The sequence below is a fragment of the Anomalospiza imberbis genome, chromosome 1, assembly GCF_031753505.1.
Source record: "Anomalospiza imberbis isolate Cuckoo-Finch-1a 21T00152 chromosome 1, ASM3175350v1, whole genome shotgun sequence".
Lineage (NCBI taxonomy): Eukaryota > Metazoa > Chordata > Aves > Passeriformes > Viduidae > Anomalospiza > Anomalospiza imberbis.
Window position 1 is genome coordinate 106266047 of NC_089681.1, and position 21772 is coordinate 106287818.

Here is a 21772-nt window from a genome sequence, read left to right on the forward strand (position 1 = left end):
TTGCCATATTATTCAGGGCTGCAGCCAAGTCTTTAAAACTGGGGCATTGTTGAGGCAGTGCATGTTACCAAATGCACTGCCCCACTCTTTGCCATCAAATTATTGTAAATAATGTTTTTTTTTTAAGAGGTGGGGGGGCACAACAAGAGAAACAGCATCAGGAGCTTTTTCTACAACTGGATAAAGAAAACTTCTGAAAACAAGACAATTTCTAGAATTGTCCAGCAATGGCTTTGGACAATCTTAACATTTTTTCCAAAATGTATACATCTGTTAATCTAATAAGGAAAGATCCATGAGGACATGTGAATGTAAATCAAACGGGCATGAAGAAATATCACTACAAAGTTAGCAATAAATCTTTGATGATATACTACTAAGATATAATACATTCAGAAGGGGTTTGTAAATACAGCCCTTCCTATACACAATTAAGCTGACAGTTATGTGCAGCTAATCAGTCTATCAAATGAGATCCATTTAAATTAATGAGGTGATTTACCTATGTAAATTATGCTTGGCTTAACTTCTGAGTCAGCATTACAGAATGCACATTCAGAAACTCCACCTTAAAATGAACTCATTTCAACCAGCTTTCCTGACAGTCATGACACCCTTTAAGTCTATACTATCTCAGAGACAAAAGCATTAGTTTAAGAAAGCAGCATTACAAATTAAACTTTTCCTTTGTTTCAGTTAGTGTTCTGCTGGGTCCCAAGAAGATTGTTCAACATGAAACATACCTACATATAAAAAAGCCTTTCTCAGTAATCTTTCTTTGTTAAAAGCGGTCCATGAATTTGCACATCAATAGAAACAATAAGAAAAATATGGGTATGCAGTTCTAATATTTTTTTTATAATACATTCATTTCTTGGTTAGAATGTTTGTCAGCCAGCCAAAATTGCATTAATTTTCTCAATCTTTTTTCAACAGTGGTTAAGGACAGCAGGGGGAGGGGAAGTGTATTTAACAGTTTTATAGAACTTTCCCCACAGCTACTGCTCTCACACAATATCCCTGCAAATACCATTTCTTCATTTGGCACATTTTGCATACAATCTGGAATTTCAAGTACTTGTTAAATTTCTTTTATTGAAAGCTATTCTTTTTTTACTATGTATCACACAATAGTCAGAGTAATAGTAAATCTAAGGGGACATTTTAACAGTGAGGAACTCAAAGTATAAAACAAATTATTCTGATATCTAAAATAACTTTACAGTACAAAGCAGCTCCTACACACATATGGTAATAATTTGAAAAACTATCTTTTATTGGATTCTGGGCAATAATAATGGCATATGCTTTTTGTAGGTCTTCTCTTACTAAACAAATTGCTCATAACATAGTTCTTGAAGAAATTAATATGCTTTGCATGTTTTCAGTTATATAATACCAAAGTGATCACTCAAACAATTGATTTAGAAGTTGAATCTGTAGTTCTGAGTTTTACTTGAACGACACATGCTAAGCTTTGTACAAGTCTTAGGACAAGGTCGTGTTATTGACACCATTTGCAGCTTTAATTATTTATAATAGCTCATAAAATTCTTGCTTCAATTTCCGAAGTAGTCTTAATTGCTATTACTCAAACCAACCATTTTAGAAAACAAGATTCTCTGCAATACTACTTTCTGTTCCTTATCGATAATGTATTATTTAAAAACTATTAAATAAGGAAACTAATTCCTGGAATTGTACTCAAGCATTTTGAATCCATTTCTCTCCTCATTTTATCACCCTTTGAGGTAATTATAGGCAAGAGCATACCTCAATAGCACTTTTTAGTTTAGTGCTTTTGAAAACCTAAATTATTCTAGGTTCACTACCATTTCAGTGTCATTTTAAGGTGTAACTTCGTGAAGTATTTGATAAAATACTGAAGGAAGATCAGCCTATGAGTAACTAACTATAAGAATTTTCTAGCATGAACTAATGGGAATAAAAGTAAAAAGCCCATCTAACTCTTATTAAACACACACTCCAAAATCTCAAGCATCCCCACAGTTGAATATTCAAAGTACATTCAGTGTGACTCAATGCAAGCTACTACTGATACCTAAGTGTTCTTCACATCTGTGGAGCACTCTGAGGCTTCTTTAAAATGCTATCCTCAGTAAAAAAATCTTGGCTCAGCTTACATTAGAAGTAATACTCATATGTGTAAGCCTTCCCCATTTCTGCTATTACACATGAAAACTGACAATCTAATTACTCTCAAAAATTAAAATTCTTTTTAAACTATTTATATGTTTAACATGCTTTGCACACTCTGCAGAGGGCATGCAAACAAATAATATAAATATAGTGCTCAAATATAATTATTTAACAATATATAATTATAATAAATAGCATAAAGCGGTTGCTTTACAGAAAAGTATTCTTCATCTTTCCCATTTGCATGATACCTTAGGATGGCTGAACTTAACAGAATACCAGATACTAGTTTAAAAAATTATGAAATACATGCAAGAACAAGAGGGAAATGAAACATGATTTCATCTTGATTACCAATGGAAAAGTAGGTAAAAAAATAGAAGTTATTACTAGAACAACAGGTTAACATTTATTCCCCCTTGTAAACACTGAAATGCAGAGAGCCAGAACTGAGTAAAACCTGAATGTGACCATTTTAAATAGCTGAAGAATTCTCTGCCTTTCAGGTCCTATATAGATACTTTTGCTCCCTACTCGTGAGTGAAGACATCTCCACAGGCAACTTTACATGGCAACACTACACAGCAAAAGAACAAAGTAGCCAGCACCAGGACAAACTCTCACCAGGCTTTATCTTTTGTAGCTCTCCTTGTGTAGTTTTCACTTTGAAAAAGACACTTTGCCTAAAACGCCGTCCAGCAACCAAACAAAACAGAGTATTTTCCATCAAACAAAACAAAAAAAGAATAAAAGAAAAAGATAAAAGAGGAAAAGAGAAGAAATAGACTGTTTTTACTTTTACTGCCAAGTTAAAACCAAGCACTACTCCCAGGAGTTTGGGTCGGGGGTCCTTTCTGCCAGAGCACTACTGCCACCTGCGGGGCAGCACAGCTTTCATACAGGTGAGCCCTGAGAGCTACCACGTTGCATTATGTGAAGCAGGCGTGGGGTTTTTTCCCAGGGTCAGTATAACAGCTTAACAGTTATTTCCTTGGCACAAGGGAATCTTACCAGGCTAATATTAAACAGTGAATGCTCTGGGACAGACATCCCTGCACGAGACAACCTTCTGGTCCCTCCAGGCAGGGAACACACACACCACACATGAACTAATACAGGCAGGCTAGGCATGAAATTTAAGCTCATGCTACAAGCTGCATACAACATGCAGAATTTTATCTGAAGGATTACCAACTTTGTTTCCTGTTGTTTTAAATATAAAATCAAAACTATTTCAGAAGTAACAAAAGTTTTATTTAAAAACTACAGCAGATAGCTATCCAAAATGCAGTTTTAAAGTAAAATTAGTGTTTTTCACCAAGTAGAATAAAAACATAATATTCAGAGTGATGACACAGGCCTCCAGAAATATATGTTCTTGCTTTAAGCAAAAAAATATTAAGAGCACTGAAAGTATAATGTCTTCAAGGAAAAATTCATAATTTACATATTGCATTTCTTAGTATCATAGTTCTATAGCTAAGACACTTAGTGGCATTAGCAGAATTGAAAATGAATGTGAGGACTGACAAGCAAATCAGATTACTTTAGTAAGAGTGCAGCCTATATGTCAGAGCTCTAAATAACAAGAAACAAGAGAAATTGCATTGTGATTTCTGTGACAGTACTAGCATCAGCAACAAGAAAAAAATTAGGGCCAGCTGTGATTCATTTAAAACATCTCCATCCTTCATTCTCTCAGCATGTATTTTTCTGCATTTGCACTTTCTTCATGTGAAACCTACAATCTGTTTCAAGCCCAAGGTCCCTCACAGGCAGACAGGTATATAACAGCTTTCAAAGGTTCTACTAACAGCTATGCCATTGTGAATTTATGATATGGAGAGCCTCAAAATTTATCCTTCCTCTAAGACTTCTCGTCTCCCGCTTCAAGACAATGGTTAGAGTCCATGTAACTACAGGCAAGCTGGAGAGGCCCCAGGGCCTCTGACATAAAAGAGATGCAAGGAGCTTCACTGATAAAATCTACACTCTAGTAAGTTTATTATTTTAGATAAAATATATTCCTAATGGTTGGCTTCCTATAAGATAATACTGGGAGGTACACAAGGAAAATTAGACCACGCACAGATTTTAAAGAGGTCAACAAGAATAAGCATAATGTGTCTTTAAAACAGATTTATTCTGAAAGCTTGAAGAATTACATAACTTTTAAAACACTCAAATTAGTTTACATCTCTTTCTCCTCACAGTTGCTGCAAGTTTCAAAATTCACCAGCATTTCAGAAAGGAAAAAGCGTGTACACTTTCTATCATTAGTTTTAAAAATATTTGTAATTGTGTCCTCACCCTGTCTGGCAAAGAACAAAACTGCTTTTTCCAAGCATCTCTAGCACTTTGCACTGCTTGCTGCCTCTCAGCTCCACAGCTTGACATAAATGTCCCATGTGCTCCTCCTTGTGCAAAAAAAGTCTTTCAGGTTACTAATAATAATCAAGACATTCAAAATCAACAGACTGAAACTTTTCATAAAATTGTTTTTCAAACAAGACATCCAGCACTTTCATGAGTAGAGTGTCAGAATACATCCATAAACTCCAAGCCACTGCTTAATAACCAGCTCCAAGACTGAGAGTTCAGAACCTGATACAAGCAATAGTCCACTCTGTCACAACAACAGGTACACACAAATAGTGGGTTAGCCAAAAAAACCCCCGTGATCTTTGTTTAAACACAAGGATCTTATTTAAAATACTACAGGGCTGTTACTTGCCTTCTTGTTCTTGAGAATACCCACTTTTAAGGTTTTCTCTAGTACCATGAAGATAGGAATATTTTAAGTGTTATTCTAAAGTAGAAACCCTTACAAAATCATATGACTGTAAAAAGCAGGTTTTTTGAAAAAGCAAAACAGTGACATGCAATAAAATTAGGCGAACTGGAAATATGGGCATGTGCTTAACATCATAGAGTAAACACCATTTGAAGCTAGCTTGCTAGAAAACCAGTCCTGAATCACAGTATAGGCTGGACATAGTATGGGGCACATCTGTGTCTTTTTCAGGATCAGAATCCTACTAAATAAAAGAAATATAATCACATTCATATTTTGTGGCTAGGATACACATATAAATTTATCTCTTCAAAAGACCTTGAAAAGGGTCATACTTTCTACTGCCATCTGTCAAAAATCCAGTGGCAAATCAGCAATGAGAAAAACAGACAATCTTTTTTTTTTTTCCTTAAAACCATTTCTGTAAAATGCCATTTTGTTTAAGTAGAAAGATTCTAGAGATCTCAGCATTTAACTTCTCAGATCAGGCAACATTCTTACAGAACACTCAAATAAAAAATTATATATATACCATACGTCATAACTGGCATTGCCTCTATTACAGTACTACTACAGAGAAAGGGAAAATCTTTCAACAAACTATAAAGTTTGATTCCTGCAGTTTTCTTTCCATAAAACTGTGTAATAAGTGCTAAGTTTTGCTGGGTTTATATGTAGGTTTTGCCATTTTTATACAGTGATTCTTTAACGGTTGTGGTAGCTGTGGTGATGTCAGTTATAATAAGGAATAACAGATGGGCTGGAATTAAGAACAAAGTATTTTCAAGCACCTGGATAGCTAAAAAATTCAATGAGGCGAGTTTTATTTTGACTCCACCCACTATTACCATATATGTGGTTGCACTTTTACACCTTATATACTTAATTCAACTACAATATTTCTCCATGTTTTTTCCAGTTAAATTCAATTCCTGTAATTCCTGTTGCCTTTCTACTGTTTGGAGAGCCCAGCTACATAAAGTATATCCATCCAACCACCCAACATACTAGAGTTCTGTGCCAGAAAAAAAGTTTTAATTTCAAGTTCATATTTGGACCAGGCCAATACTTTCTCACTAACAAATGGATTGCAGATTTTAATATTCTTTTAAAAATATTGGAAGCTAAAATTTCATTAAAGCATATTTTCAACCAATGACCAGAAATTGACCATATTTCAACCAATACACCAGAATTGTGAACTACAAATTTTTTATTCACCTACCATATTTAAATTAAACTCATCAGTCTGTTGGGCTATATATGAGTTCAAATCTGGGAATTAATCCTGTGTCAAAACAAAGAATTTAAACCCTTGTTTATGTTCTCTTCTTTAAGGAGGCAGGTTGCTGAATTAGAGACTTTTTATATAATTTTATTCAGATAAAGAGCCATGAAGTTACAAGCATGTCAGGTTCAAGCTATTACTCATACACACAAGCCTTGTTCTATGAAGCCCTGAACAACAGTCTACAGGGACTTTAAACCTCATTAGACCGGTAAGTATACAAACCACACATTTCTTACCAACCATTCTAATATTATGAAATACTAATAAATCAGAAAATCCCAAGGGAGCATTGTATTAAACATTTTTCAAAAAGGAAAGAAGGTGATTCTCTCCATTCACTGCACTAACTGTAAAACTATTGTTTGGTGTTGTGGGAAAGATGGGTTTCGTTTTAAATGCAACAAACACAATTAATATCTCTCTCAGCAGAGTGTTCCCCTTCAAAATGCAGACTGGTGGACAATCCTGAAATGCAACAGCATATGTCATTTGGCTTATGCTTCAAGTGCACTGGAGGTGGTGTAGTCACAATCTCTATCTCAGCCACCAATAATTCTCAGCCTGGCAGTCAAGCTGCAGACTGATGGGGAGAGACTGGATAGGAACAGACTATTGTAACACACAGTAAGATACTAAGTCATAAAACCCACCCAATCCTTCCTCACATATTCTTTCACAACAAGGGTTAAAGCAGGGTTAAATTTTTCTGCAGGTACTCATCATTTTAGTGAATGATTTTTAGTAGAGTTGGAGTAAAATGATAACTCAGTTCACATCAAGAAACTATTGCTTTAGTAAATTAGAAGTCACTGTCTTTAAAACTAACTTGTATGTTAAAATACTGTAAAATACTCTTTTGCAATGCACCTGTGTAACTGTAACACAAGTGGGGATATCCAGAGAGACAGAAAAGTGCAGTAGTCATGGCTATCAGCACCACATGAGACACTGCAGTATTCAAACACTTATTAACATGATTACATAGAAAATTAAATTTCAGTCCCTTCATTAGTCAAATAGTCTCTGCTTCTTTATTATTTATGCAAGGGGAGAAACTCATACAAGAACAACAGTACAAATTCTACTTGTAATGATTCACTTTCTTTTGTCTTATAAGTAGTAAGAAAATTGGACACTACTATAGCAACTTAATTTTTCAGTGATTCAGCAAGCTGCAGTATTTCCTGCATCTCAGCCTACACAATGCAACCTTACAGTAACAGATTTTAGTCTCTAATTCAGAAAAATCAAATACAGAACTGCATATGTAAAAAAATTAACACCAACAGCCTATGGGTAGCTGCTTTTAAGAGATGCCTGATTAATATATTACTATCTGACACAGTCATAATGGGCTCGTGGTTCATGTACCATTGTTAGGAGTTCAGGTATGACCCCAACAGTCAAGACTGCAGTGATCACACTTGGAAAAGCAGTACTGGCAATTTGCAGATAGAAATCACTTCTTGATTGCAAACTGAGCAAAACAGAATCAGTGGTGTTCTGTAGGACACTATGATATATTTATGGGATCACTGTTCCAAATAAACCTAGGCAGACTTGAAGGTCATAAAGAGCTGAAGTGTGGATAAAGCTTGCTAAGTAACCCTGCTTGTCATCCTGACCATATAAAGTCTACTTTATTTCCTGACTTTTCAACAGTTATGTTTGTTTAAAAAAGAAAATCTATTTTTTCCCAATCTCAAATAATGAAAATCTATTTACTAGCTCAACTCAAACTAAAAGGTTGAGTGCTGGAAATCTAATATTTTAAGAAACACAGAAATTCTAATTCTTTGGAGGTGATAAATTAGTTCGGCATAAAAAAAACATTCCAGACTTCTTTATATTTCCTCTCCAGAAAACACACTGTTCCACTACCAAGTAAAATTATATTTATCTGTCAAATAAAGTGAAAGCAAATATTCTAGCTCCTTTCATCAACTTGTCCATACCTGTCAACCCCAGGTAATAAAAGCAACTTCACATTTTACAAGGCACACACATCATTATGCGGTTTTTTCTTTTCGAGAATCTTTCTTCCATGAAGAACAGTCTTGCTCACAGATATAGAGGCAGATACAAATGATCACAAAATAAAACTGGTTACTGTATTGCGATTCCCAGTTGTAGCTCCTAAAAACAAGAGGCACTACATATGCAAAGAATCCAACTACCTACAGACAAGTACTAGAGAATCACAGAATATGCTGAGTTGGAAGGAAGCCACAAGGATCACTAAGTCCAAGTCCTGGCCCTGCACAGGACTACAGTGTGCACAACTAACTCTATATAAAGCCACAAGTTTTGAAATAACAGGTCACAAATGTGGGAAATTAAATCACAAATTGCCGTATTCAGAACACGTGACTTACCCCAAAACACAAATTCACAAAACTTTGCCTCACTACAGTGGCTCTAAATTTTTTCTTTTGGATATTACTAACCAAATTCTAATGTGGCTGAAGGGGAAAATATCCTTCATTCAGCCATTACATTTGCTGATAAACTGGTGCCTAAAGTACTAAGAGTCCCAGTAGAATAGAGATGGAAGAAATATCTTTCCCACAGCACATCCCCTAAATTCTGAGGTTGGCTTCCTGTTAGAAAGAACTGTGCCTGCTGATAAATTCCATGTAAAATCAACTTTTTTTGCCATATGGATTGCACCAGACTTAATTTCTTGGTGGACAGTCAAAAGCACAAATAACCAAAATTAGAGACATTGTGAAACACTGATTTCAAGAAAAGAGGTATTTTAGCAAGTTTGCATTTCATTTTAAAAGAAAAAAGGCTACATTTTGGCATTCACAGGCTTATCAGATATAACTTGAAGACTGTATACAAACAAAACCAAGAAATAAAGTGGAGAATAGTGAACTTTAAAAATGTTCAGAAGGAAAAAAAAGTTCCCAATTCAAAGGCTTCATGCATTCCTATGGCAAAACACAGGTTCGTAACTTGGGAGTAATCAAAACAGAAACCCCTTTCCTGAGACTGCATCCAAGCTCTAAACATGTGTATATATTATTCTCTATCTATGTGTTTAAACTCAACTCACACTGGCATTCCAGATATTTGTGATAGAAATATCCCAGAGGCTGGCAACACAAGCTATTTTGCTTCAGACCGAAGGCACCTTAACATAATGTTCTAGTTTCAGGCCAACAAGGACAGCGTAATTAATACTCAGTGCAATCAATCAGCCATTAAAAGATGTACTCTTTGAAACAGCTCTGCCAAGTGTCAAATAAATAGAAAGTAGTTGTCTAAGTATTATAATCTACTCCAAGGACCTTTTATGGTCAAGCACATGGAAGACAGAATAATTCAGATACAGAAAACAACTATTACTTGTGATGGGCTCATAAAAAGTGAGAAGATAAAGAGACAGAAAGAGAGAGAAATCTTAACACATCTCAAGAAGCATCAATCAGTGACAAATTCGTAGCATTTATAATCTGTAAGTGTAAGAGACACTGCTTATGAAACTTCCTTTGTAAAGGAGATGTGGAGGTACAAAGTAGGTCTTAGAAAAGAGGTCTCTCGTGAAACAGAAAAATGGAAAGTCAAGGGCAGGAAAAAAGGGAACGGACTTTAAAGTCAATTCTCTGAAGATACTTACGTATGGTGAATACCAAGCAAATACTGCAGCGTACAGTTACTATTTGAACGCTGAAATTTTGAGCAGAGTAGGAATTCTTGTCATTCCTTCGTGTAACTTTCCTAGATTTCAGCTCTTTCAGCTGCAGCACATGGGCAGTTTCTCTTCAAACCACTCTAGAAAGGTTTGGGAGGGGCTGTTTGTGGATTTGGTGGGATGATGTTGAGGGGTTTTTAATCAACTCAGGCAGAATACCTAAACCATTTTCTTCAAGAGTTTCAGCTTCAGTGAGAATGTGTTTGCACATCAACAACTTGAAGGATAACAACCCAGGGCATGCAAAAATATAAGTGTTCAAGCAGGCTTATCCATAGGAAGATAAATTTGTGCTGAGACAGAGACCTAAGCAGTTCAAATTAATTGAAATTGTCAGTGTAAGTGGTTACACTTCTGAAGCAATCCAGGCAGTGTGAAGTATGTAGCAGCGCCTTTGACATTAAAAATATGTCAGAAACAGTAACTAATATGCATTAGCAGAACAAGAATATAAACTTGCAACAAAATAAGGGACAATTTCTATAACAATTACAAGAACTGAACTTCCAGTTCAGTGACTATAGAGATATCCAGGGAAAACCCAGAATAAGATAAGCACTCAAAATTTTGCCTGCAGTTCAAGTTTCTGATCACAAGCTTTTGAAGCAAGTTTTCAACATCCTGCCAGAGAGCATTCAGGTTTTAACAGAAGGCAAAAAAGTGTAATTTAACAGCTTAAAAATACATAGCTTTTAGAGTGCAGAAACACCTAAAAATATTCTAACTGCATCTCCTTGATTCTATTTTCTCTTCCATGTTTCTGAGAACATGATGGAAATCAAGCACTTTGTACTGGAATTTAATAATATACTACAACATTTGAGATTATCTTTTTCTACATACTGGTATTGCAATAGAGAAATACTGTATTACATTTTGTCTTAAGAGGAAAAATCAATTCATAAATAATAAGGCGTGGCATACACTGGAATCACAAGCTGCTTTTGTGAGGCAATCACTACTCCCACCCCAATGGATTTACATAAAATAGCTTCTAATTGTGTTTTTCTTATCCAGCAAGCTAGAGTCACACATTAGAAGTAACAGACATTATGCCAAGGGGAAAATACAAATGAACATGTATGAACTGTAGAGACAACTGTTTCAGAATGCTCCACTTACTTTGTAAGTATTATTGCAATAAAAGTGAAGAAAGTAATTAATTGGCATACATTATATTTAAGACACTTCAATCTTTCAGCAGTGTAGGATTAACAACTTTATGCTTTTTCAAGTCCTTAATATTTATGTTACAGCAGTGCTGTGCTCAGAGGCCCCAACTAAGACTGAGATCTCTCAAGTACAAGAATATCATTATCACATTGACTCACAAAGAATTTCCTTTCAAAATACTAAAAAAAAAACCACCAAAAAACCATATATGCCCTGTTTAAGTCAAATTACTATCTCTACAGGCTTTACTACAGTTTTTGCTGTTTAGCTCATTTTTTTAATGCCAGAAGGAAGTACAAGCATACTGCATATTTTCCAATAGACAGGTAAAAGCATAGCTCAGAAACACACAGCCCTCTCCCTGCCTTTCAGGCCACTGGGGGCAGGCACACAGATGTTCCTTCATTCATCAGTACCTGTATAAAGAGGTTTGCATAACTAGATTGCTGCCTCTCTACCTGCTAAAGAACACAACCCCAAGTCAAACCCTGGCATTCATAGGTCTGTGGGAATTCTGACTCTAACTAGCAAATTGAGCTGGGACAGATTTTAGGCTCTCAGATTTCTCCCTAATATCAAACTGCTGAGTGTTGAAGTTCACAGGGAACAGGTAGAAGCTGCGTAAACATTTCAGGCACATTATTGAAACAGATGGTTCAATATAATGGGTTCTCAAACAAGTAATTGTATATACAAACGTTAGTGCAATCTGCTCTTGTAAACATCAATGGCTTTTTTCAAATTTTTGTGTAATTCAAATATTTTTTCCATACTTCAAAAGCTATACTGCATAATCAACTTCTGGGTTATACTAAGTGGCCCACTGAGACTGTTCATTAGATTTCCTTGTTAAGACCTGTTTGTTGGATAAAAGCCAGCTCAACTCTCTACTAAAAAAATAAATTATGATTTTTTTTTTATTTGGTATCTATTAGTAGCAAACAAAACACAAACGTCCCTCAGATTACTCTGAACAACTCAGTAAAGCTAGTTGGTCAGATGTTCACTTTCCATTTGTCTGGAGGTAAAAGGCTTGACTTACGAACAAATGTTTAGCAATCCAGTGTATGTTGGCCCAGCAGCCACCAACTTGTTGAGGATCAGAAGATCTATGTGACAAGGACACTCCTACTGCATCCCCGACGGTCATAGGCACTGGGCAGCCACCACCCAGCCCAGCTCAGGGGGCACACAGTACAGGCAGAAATTGGATTGTACAAAAACACTGGCTGAACCTTTCTGTGGTTTGCTTATTTCAGTGACAGTCCCAGCACAAGGCAGAAACATGTCCTACCTTCTCTTTGCCCAATCCCCCACTCAACCACTTTTCCCCTGATCTGTCTCATGCCTCTTTTAGAAAAAGTTTTGGTCTGGTGAAGTGCAGCCCTCGGCAATTTAAACATTCCTTTATTTCCATAATTTAACACTGGATTTTAATAATCGGTTCTAACAAATCGTCTCTGGAATGCATATGCTCTTAAATGCTTAATGAAAAACAGATTTTCAGTGACTTTCCCTATTTTTCTGTCTCAGGGAAGGATCGTGCCAGATTGCACAACCACACTTTTCATTCTTTCAAAAAGAAGCTACTGGGCTGGAGCTATGAGACTCCAGGTTCAAACTTCACTCAAAAAAAACAGAAAACCTAAAGCACAATACAGCAATTCTAGTATTGTTCTAGCATACATACAAGCATCATAAAGCCACCCCAGGACACACACTCATTAATGAAACAAACATTTTGCAAAACAAAGGAAAAAAACTTAGAATTTTCCTTTTAAAACTTACCTTACTTGTTACATACCTCAGAACTGTTTGTTAGGAACTAAACACAGATTACACAACCAGAGATTAATCTTAGTAAAAAGTAAACTTTAACAAGCTACTTACTGAAAATTCGCTACTTTTACTGATACAGGAATGCAGGGAAGTTGAGTGGCCCATTTCAATGTAACATCTTGATAAACATTCAACATTTTATTGTGGTTTGCAATTAAAGTGTTTATTGTTCCTTCTCGCACTGTTCAAAGATAAAAAAACAATTTTAGGATGAAAGATTTTTCAAAAGCCAGTACTTTTCTTTATAGTTATGTTTTCTTTTATTTTTACTCCATTAATTGTCATAAATTAATTTAGTATAAAGCATCAAAAGTTAGGAAAGTTACATCAACACAACCAAGGACATATGTGATTAATTATGGATACCAATTTCAATTGCATATTTCACAATACATGCCACAACTTTCTAAGGTTCTGGGCAGCCATGTTTGGTAATTCAAAACATGACAAAGACTCATAATGACCATGTTGGCATGCCAGGATAGATATGACAAAATACACATTGATTAAATATCTGCTATTTACACCATTAATTAATTATTTAACTTGTGAATACCAATTAAATGTGTATGCATTTGCAGGGCTTATTTATAGTATAATTCAAATCAGAAAGTATAAAATGTGAAGATTGTCAAGATCAAATTTCTAAAGGTTAAAATTTTATTTTAAGTTCAAAAGGAGATATACTGTCAAAAATTTATCAGATCGCTTTTGAAACATTAAAAGAGAATAGGTATTAATAGTCTATAATTCGAACCAAGTATCTAACCAAGTTGTTTCCACCAATGTAATAACAATAAACTTTGATATTTTTAATAATCTGTAAATATCAGAAGGTCATAAATCAAAAGGTCCTCAAACATTAGTTTACTCTTCCAAAGACTGTCATTCCTCTGTGTTTTTTGTTTTGATAGCCTGGGCACCAGACAAGTATCTCAATTTGGTGATAAGAAAATATTTAGATTCTAAAAGTTATGACATTTCACAAAAAGTAAATTTGAAAATAAACCTACGTCATTCAAAAAGAGAGTTCCAAATTCTATGATTCTACAGATCACAGATTCATAGAATGTCTTGGGTTAGAAGGGACCTTTAAGATCATCTAGTCCCAACTCCCACTAACATGGGCAGGGACATTCCCATTAGACCAGGTCACTCAAGACCTTATCCAACCTGGCTTTCAACACTGCCAGCACTGGGGCAACCTTTTCCAGTGTCAAACCACCCTCACAGTCAAGAATTTCTTCCTAATATCTAACCTAAATGCCTTGGGCAGGGACACCTTCCACTAGACCAGATTGCACGATGCCCCATCCAACCTGCTTATTCAGAAAAATATATTTATTCAGTGGTTAAAAAAAAAGTGACCAAGCTAAAGTTAAATCTTTTTTTTACAAACCTGAACAGTAAGGAATGAAGCAACTCGGACTGTAATCAAGCTTCTTCATGAATCGTATTTGCCCATTATCCTTCAGGCAAAAGAAGTTTCTTTCACCAAGCACAAAAACAGAAGAAACTCCCTGATTAAATGAGACAACACATATATCCAGTGCTTGCTCTCCGATGTTTAAAACCCAATCCACCTTCAAAAGAAAAAACATGATCCAGAAATCAAATGACAATTGCATATTAAAGACAAAACTTTGAGAAGGCTCAAAACTAATCAAACTACATATCATTAACATAGAGAGAAAAGCAAAACCAAGGTCTTTTTAAGGCTAAGAATTATCTTCTTATTCTGAGGGCAGTCAGTATCTTTCCTTAATGTGACTTAAGCAGAAAAACCACCATATTTTTAAAATAGTCAGGAATTGCTGGCTATGCAGTTAAGTACACTTAGCATTTAAAATACACATCCCATTCAAAATGGAAATGCTTTATACTTTAGCTAATGAATCCAAGAATAGATATTTAGAATCATTTTCATCTTCCTCTGTACATGTCCTTGGTTATTAAGGACAAGGATAGAGAGCAAAAGGTAACAACTGATTCTACCAATATATGTAAATGGAAAACTAGACAAATGTTTTAGGTGTGTAAGCCAATATTTATGCTTGCAGTCACTCATGTACACCCTTTAATCTGGAGAATGCTGGTGTATGTCATAGTTTGTTTACTTCTCCAACTATGTACATTGATATAATAAACAACTACGCAAAAATCCTGCCTCACCTGTCTTTAAACAATACTACTGCTTATTGACACATTTCATTGGTTTGTTTCTTCAGCTCCTCTGAGAAATTTCAACTAAACACACATGCAAAAAATGCTTTTGAGTTTTGCCAAGCTGGTTAAATAGAAATTTAGAATTTTGAAGTAAAAATATATCCAAGTTCAAGTGTCAGCACTTCCTATATGAACAGCATCAATTATTTTGCTGAAAGAGCATAGAATGTGTCAGCAAATATCCTGGCATATCTGATATATGAAACTGGAAGTGCTGTCTTAAAAGTTAAAGGGGAAAACCCAGCTTATGTTTGTTTCACATTTTAGATTAAAAAAACTGTTTCATTTGCACTGTCTATCTGCTGAAGTCTCCAGGTTTTTCATTTATAAATTGCCTTCTCCTACTTCTATATGTAGGATTCAGCCTACGTGTATTTGAAAAATTCTAAAATTAGTGGACAGAAGATGCTCTTCCCAATATTTTACTGCTGCACCTGAAATATGATGAATCTAGCATTTTATATATGCAGTATATTTAGACAAGTAACTCTACTGCAGGACCACAAAGAATTAAATTCTCTTCCTCTTAAGAGAAGGCAGCTCAAATATTAAACAAATTAGTGACAGGGACCTCCAGAAGACTATTGAATCCACAGGTTCTTGACAAGAAGAGTTCAGGACACTATTTATGGAAACATTTCACCGAGAATTTTTTTCTAAGAACAAACAAGAATGAGATTCATTTTCTACAATACAAAGTCACAATCAGACTTCATTTTAAAACATAAGCAATAAGGCAGGTGTACCTATTTATCTATTTTACGACAGTGTAGGTTCTGTATTACAAAGATTGCCCTGGAAATAGTTGGTTTTGTTTTTTTTTTTTTTTCTCATTGAAACAACAGCAAGTTTTAGGGCCCAGCCTAAAACAACTGAGGCCCAAAGAAACCTTAATAGAAATCTACTGGAGTCTTTCCATTGCCTTTAGCAGCACTTGGATCAGGTCCTTTGTCAGCAGACAATGTTTCCATTCGTTACTTAGCATCAGCCATTTCAATATGTGCAGTGTCCGTACAGGGTATGTAAAATAAACGGGGTTTACCACAAGCCTTTTTCCAGAACTGAGTTTTCGCTGTTCTGTGTCATGTCTTTCATCAGCATCTGTCGCAAATGCCAGTACTTGGTATCTGTTACAGGCAGTTAAAAAATAGTTTTTAAAAATTATATCTTTGTAATTACCTCTACATTATGTAAAAAATAAAATATAATTATCATGAGTATACATACACAGTAAAATCACAGCCTAAAAGGATGGCTAGAAAACCTACTGCAACATGTCTGCCCTCAGCAAGGATGTTAAGACTAGTATCAGTGTAGGATAGCAGCTAAGTGTAAAGGTGGAAAAAGTGTAAAAGTGTAAAACAAGCATTTCTATTCAGATTTTATGTGGAGTTAAAATAAATTCAACAGTCTAAACATTAGGAGATAGAAGTACAGACCACAAAGACAGAAGAAACAAATTATCAAATGGTGAAATTGGAACTCTAATAAAAAAGTGACTTTTTCTGATTCTTATTAAGCTTTCAAAAAACTTCTAAACCACTCAGAAATACAATCTGCTCTATCTAATAGTAAAACTTACAAGCACCTCCATTAAGTAAACTAAAGTGGCTTCAATCTAAGAGACCACAGTAAACTGAAATCAGTAGGTGGCACATTTAGCAAAAGTTGAAACACTTGGGGCAGTTTTATTATTTTTAACTGCCAACAAACCATACTAAGAAAAATTGGCAATGAAGACATTTGAACAAACTATATGAACTGCCATAAAAGCTCTGCACAGATCTATCTGTCCTCTTTACAACTATGCAATCCTCAGTGTTCAAACTGCATCCTCATTGATTCTTCTGTAACTCTTTCCTGAATTTGTGCTGGTATCATAGCTCACTGATCTACCATTTGCAGTGTATGCACACAGATAATCTGTGGAATACTGAAGGTTTCTACATAAGTGAAATAAACAATACAATAAGACCCAACTTAAACTTATCCAAAAAGACAGCATTTAATTCTTGAAGTCATGAAGTACCATCAGCTCCGAAGCTTAAAGCAACACAATCCTGAATGTTCCAATTCAATCTAAAATAGCAGTACATATTTTTCCTCATTGTCAAAGTTGGAGATTTAAAATGATGACAGCAATATTCCTCATAATTCATGCATGGTGGTGCAGCAAAAGGACAAGACGTAATGGCCATATATTAAAACACAAGAAGTTCCACCTCAACATGAGGAAAAACTTCTTTACATTGAGGGAGGTAGAGCAGCAGAACAGGCTGACCGGGTTGTCATGGAGTCTCCCTCCCTGGAGACAGTCACAGCCTAACTGGATATTCCTGTGTCACCTGCTCGAGGCGACCCTGTCTTGGCAGGGGGCTTGCACTAGATGATCTACAGAGGTCCCTTCCAAAGCAAACTAGCCAGCGATTCTCTGCTTGCCACTGAAGAATTTTAGTTTCTAAAATTGTTTTACTTACAAAGGTAAACAGGAGTAAAAAATCTAATTGTTTAAGGTGAATGCTATGACCTATTTAATAATACTGAGAGAGCTGCTTTCAGTACAACTAGGATGTTTATAACTATCCTCTGTACAAATGAATTTACTTCCCTTTTTCAGTTTAACACATTTATAAGAGAAGTTGCAGATTCACTGTATAAGTTGCAGTATCACTGAATAAGTTGAGATGGAAAAGAGCCAGAAGGATCCTGACCTAACAAAATTTTCTCTTCACTGATAGTCTTAGAAAGCACAATAACATTTTAATAACTAATCAGAGACCTAATACGGAGGTTTCAAATCAAGCTCACATGAAACAGCAGTACATACTGATATTTAAGTACCAGCTACCTGCATATAGTCTTTCATGAAAAAAAACTCAAGCTACAGATGACCAACACAAACTTTCAATTCAGCTATCACATCAAGCATATAAGAGGCATTTTGCTTTTAGATCTTGAAAGAATTCAGGATCAACACAGTAAAAATTGCTTTCAAATGAAGCCATTGGTCTGCAAGAGCTATAAGAAGACAGATAATTTGAAGTTTGGCAGCTTATTCTGCTAAAAAACACTAGATAGAATAGTTGTATTTTTTATTCAATAAAAATAACCTCTCCCTAGTATATCTGTTTCCTTCACTTTAAAAGGATTACTTAACTCTTTTCTAATGTCCTAATATTTCAGACACACACTAAAGATTAGTTCCATTAATGTCTTAACATTTGACACTAAAGACCAATAACCAAGTGAAAAATTCCTTTAAAACTATATCCCTACAGTAAAGATGGCACACTTGATTTAGTAACAGACTGAAGCATAACTGTAGCCACATTTTTTGTAAAGGTCAAGAATCTGAAAATAATTTAAACATATGAGATGTTAATATTAAAGGAAAAATGTTTCTTTATTCCTTGACAACATTAATAGATTATATTATAATTTTATTCTAATATTTTATTAGAATTTAAATTCTAAATTCTTAGGAAAATTACAGATTTTCTATTACATTACTTTAACTTGCGACACATATATCCTGTCCAGTTTTAAGAAAACAAATACATGATGTCTATAATCTGACTAATCTTAAGCAGCAAAATAAAAAGAATATTGCTTGAGAACTATAGGTGACAGAACAGGGTAATGTGACAAAGCATTGTGTTTGACTAACACTCCCTGGATTAGATTCCCACAGTATTATTTATAAAAAGGGGCATTCTTGTTTTCTTTAATATGTATGATTACCTCTGAAAAAAATCCTTAAGGTATTGCCCATTCCTTCAGCCTCATGAGATTCCTCTGAATGGCTGCCCTATCTAACCTTTTTATATTAGCCACTTCCAAAAATTTGACACTGTCCTTGAATTTCAGGACATGCATTTTCTTATCCAGGATGAAGATGTTAAAAAAATACTGGCTCCAGTATCATCATCATTCATCTTTGGCTGCTGGTTAGACCTGTTAACAACTATTGCTCTATAACGCTGACAGCTCTGCCACTTTTTCATCCATTTTAGGGGGTGTGGATTTTTGTCATCACAGGTAGTAGCACTGCCCCAAACACCACCCCACCCCAATTTACTGCTAGGGATAGAGATTCAATAACCCTAACTCTATTCCACTGTGAGAACAAGGGTCTGCAACAGGGAAACATCTTGTTTGAGAAAGGCTTCACAGCAGACATCCACCACAGTGTCCCACTGCTCAAGCATCCATCTAATTCTAAACAGATGGATACTTTATAAACTCTCAGTGTGATGGTTGCATTGAGAGCCCCATGGATTCAAGCTGCTACTCCACAGTAAACACAAATGCCCCCTTGTCTGTCTTTCAAAATCGTTGACATTCTCTTTGTTATTCTCTATTAGATTTGTGTCTGGTTGACCTTATGATACATAGTCCCTGTGCTTAGAGGAAGTGGAAATGTCTTGCCCAGTCTTCACTTTCCATATTGTTCTATTTTTCTAAATGTTGAACACAAACTTAATATGGTCACAAACTAAAATAGCTCGCAACAGTTTCATCCATGTTCCAATGCTGAAAGCACAGACTAGACTGAACTGAAGCAAGGAAAAAATCTGGCACTTGGGAGCAATTTTGATAAACTTGGGAGCAACCTTGATAAACTAGACTTACTACCTTTATAAAAATAAAATAGGACCATGAAGTCCTCAGGACTCACAGCACACTTTCTTCTATGACTGTACTGAGACACTAATCACTCAGCAACATCTTTTATATCATTCAGATATAACATCTTTCCTGCAACTACTTGCTTTTGGATACTCCAGTAAAGGCATTAAAAATTAAACAAGATTACTTTCAATGTGTTTTCCTAGTAAATGATACCACCAAAAGATGCTATAATTACTGAATATTAACACGTACTTGTAACTCTCAACCTGCTGACAAGAAGACACTGTAATGAAAGAGTCTGTGCGAGAGCTGTAAGCCAAAGGACCAGGCAGAAGAAACCCAGGTAAAAACCGGCCAAAAGCATAACTTTCTTGTTCAAACAACATGAGCATGCCATCCATGGACTGTATGCAGATCAAATCTCGACCTAAGGGAAGCAATAGAAAGAAATACAAAGGAAACAAAGCAATGTTATTTGTGTAGTTTTAATACTAAAACCGTCAGTAAATTAAAATTGTACTCAGAAGTAATCCTAAAAAAAAGTAAATTTTCATTTATGTGAGTGTTTACTACAAGGAAAAACACTAAATATTCCAATCTCAGTAAAAGCTTACTTTCTAAAATAAAGAAACTAGATTGTGGGGAGGGGGAATAACATTGAGAATACATTTTTTAAAAAGACAGCAAGATACTTTATTTCAAAACAAAATTCCTAAGGATATAACTATTACAATTTCAGTTTAAATAAATGTTTCAATATTCCCAAAACATCAAATTATTCTGGTTCCTAAATGCTTCCATACCTAACAAGCAGTCATAACAACTGCGGTTTAAAATAACCAATTCTATTCTTTCAAGTCTACTTAAGCAACCCAACAGAAAGTTGCACAAATACATATTATTGTGAAAATAATACAGTGGTAATGTCTTCCATGTTTTACATACACATTTTTTGTCTTTAATAAAAAAAAAAAAAAGTCCAACTCTGTATTACCAGCAAGTAAAAAAAAAAAAATCAAATAAAAAAATGCAGTTTGGAGTAAATTACTTCAAGCCTCATGCATTATTCAGCAGCCATAAGACATGGCATAAGACATGGCTTGTCATGCCTCAAGTACACCAATCTAAATTCAAAGTCTCATTGGGAAGATTTCTAAGATCAGAAGCTGATTATACAATTTGCACTTCATATGCAAGGGTAACAAATAACACAAACAGTACAAATTAGGCATTCAAAGAGAGCTATACCATTAATACTAACACTTTCTGAAGCTGATAGATGCATCTCTCCTGAATTCACAGATAAGGCTCTTACCTTGCAAACACTACATGAAATATTCAAATGTCTATTGTCTATTCAAATGTAACTCAAAACATCTATTCCCCTTGATTAAAATACTCTATATTGTCTAAGGAATGATTCTGTATGCATGAACGACCCAAATAAATTCTTCCAGCCTCAATCCTTTAATAAGTTTTCTAACATAGGAAGGTGAAGCAAGACAAAAATAGACTAAAACTTCGTTCTTGCAGTTCCATAAAGGTAACAAAAATAAAAGAAATATTCAATATCTGAAATGCAACAAATGTACAGTGCAAAACATTGTTCATCTCCACTGTGATTCTTCATAGAAACTTTAACTACTTAAAAATAAATAGTGTACAAGGCCAGAAAGTACATTGTATTACTCGTCCTTGTGATTGAAACGCACAATAAAAATTTAGATTAGGGTAAAAACAGGGGAAAAAAAAAAAAAAAAGAAGATAAAGCAGCAGAGTCCTTCCCACTTCCTTAATCTTTTTCAGATTTTCCCATTTTCTAAAAAGTAAGATCTACCATCCTTTTGTTCCAGATTCTGCATATAATTTATAACATATCATAAACCCTGTTACAAATAACAAACATGTGGTAAGAAGGACACTTGAAAGTGCAATTCAGATTGTTCATTTGGTTGAG

The 21772-nt window shown here is 35.0% G+C and overlaps 1 protein-coding gene across 8 annotated transcripts in view; it reads right to left on the minus strand.

Annotated features, from left to right (window-relative positions):
* The window catches only part of BBS9 (Bardet-Biedl syndrome 9), a 282162-nt gene that overhangs the window by 232312 nt on the left and 28078 nt on the right, over positions 1–21772 (minus strand). For all 8 annotated transcript variants that reach the window (XM_068204038.1, XM_068204045.1, XM_068204028.1 and 5 more), the window contains exons 6-9: positions 20068–20242; positions 16226–16310; positions 14357–14540; positions 13009–13138 (exon numbers count right to left, since the gene is read on the minus strand). In XM_068204038.1, the coding sequence (XP_068060139.1) occupies positions 13009–13138; positions 14357–14540; positions 16226–16310; positions 20068–20242 (574 nt within the window). The remainder of the gene's footprint in view (positions 1–13008; positions 13139–14356; positions 14541–16225; positions 16311–20067; positions 20243–21772) is intronic.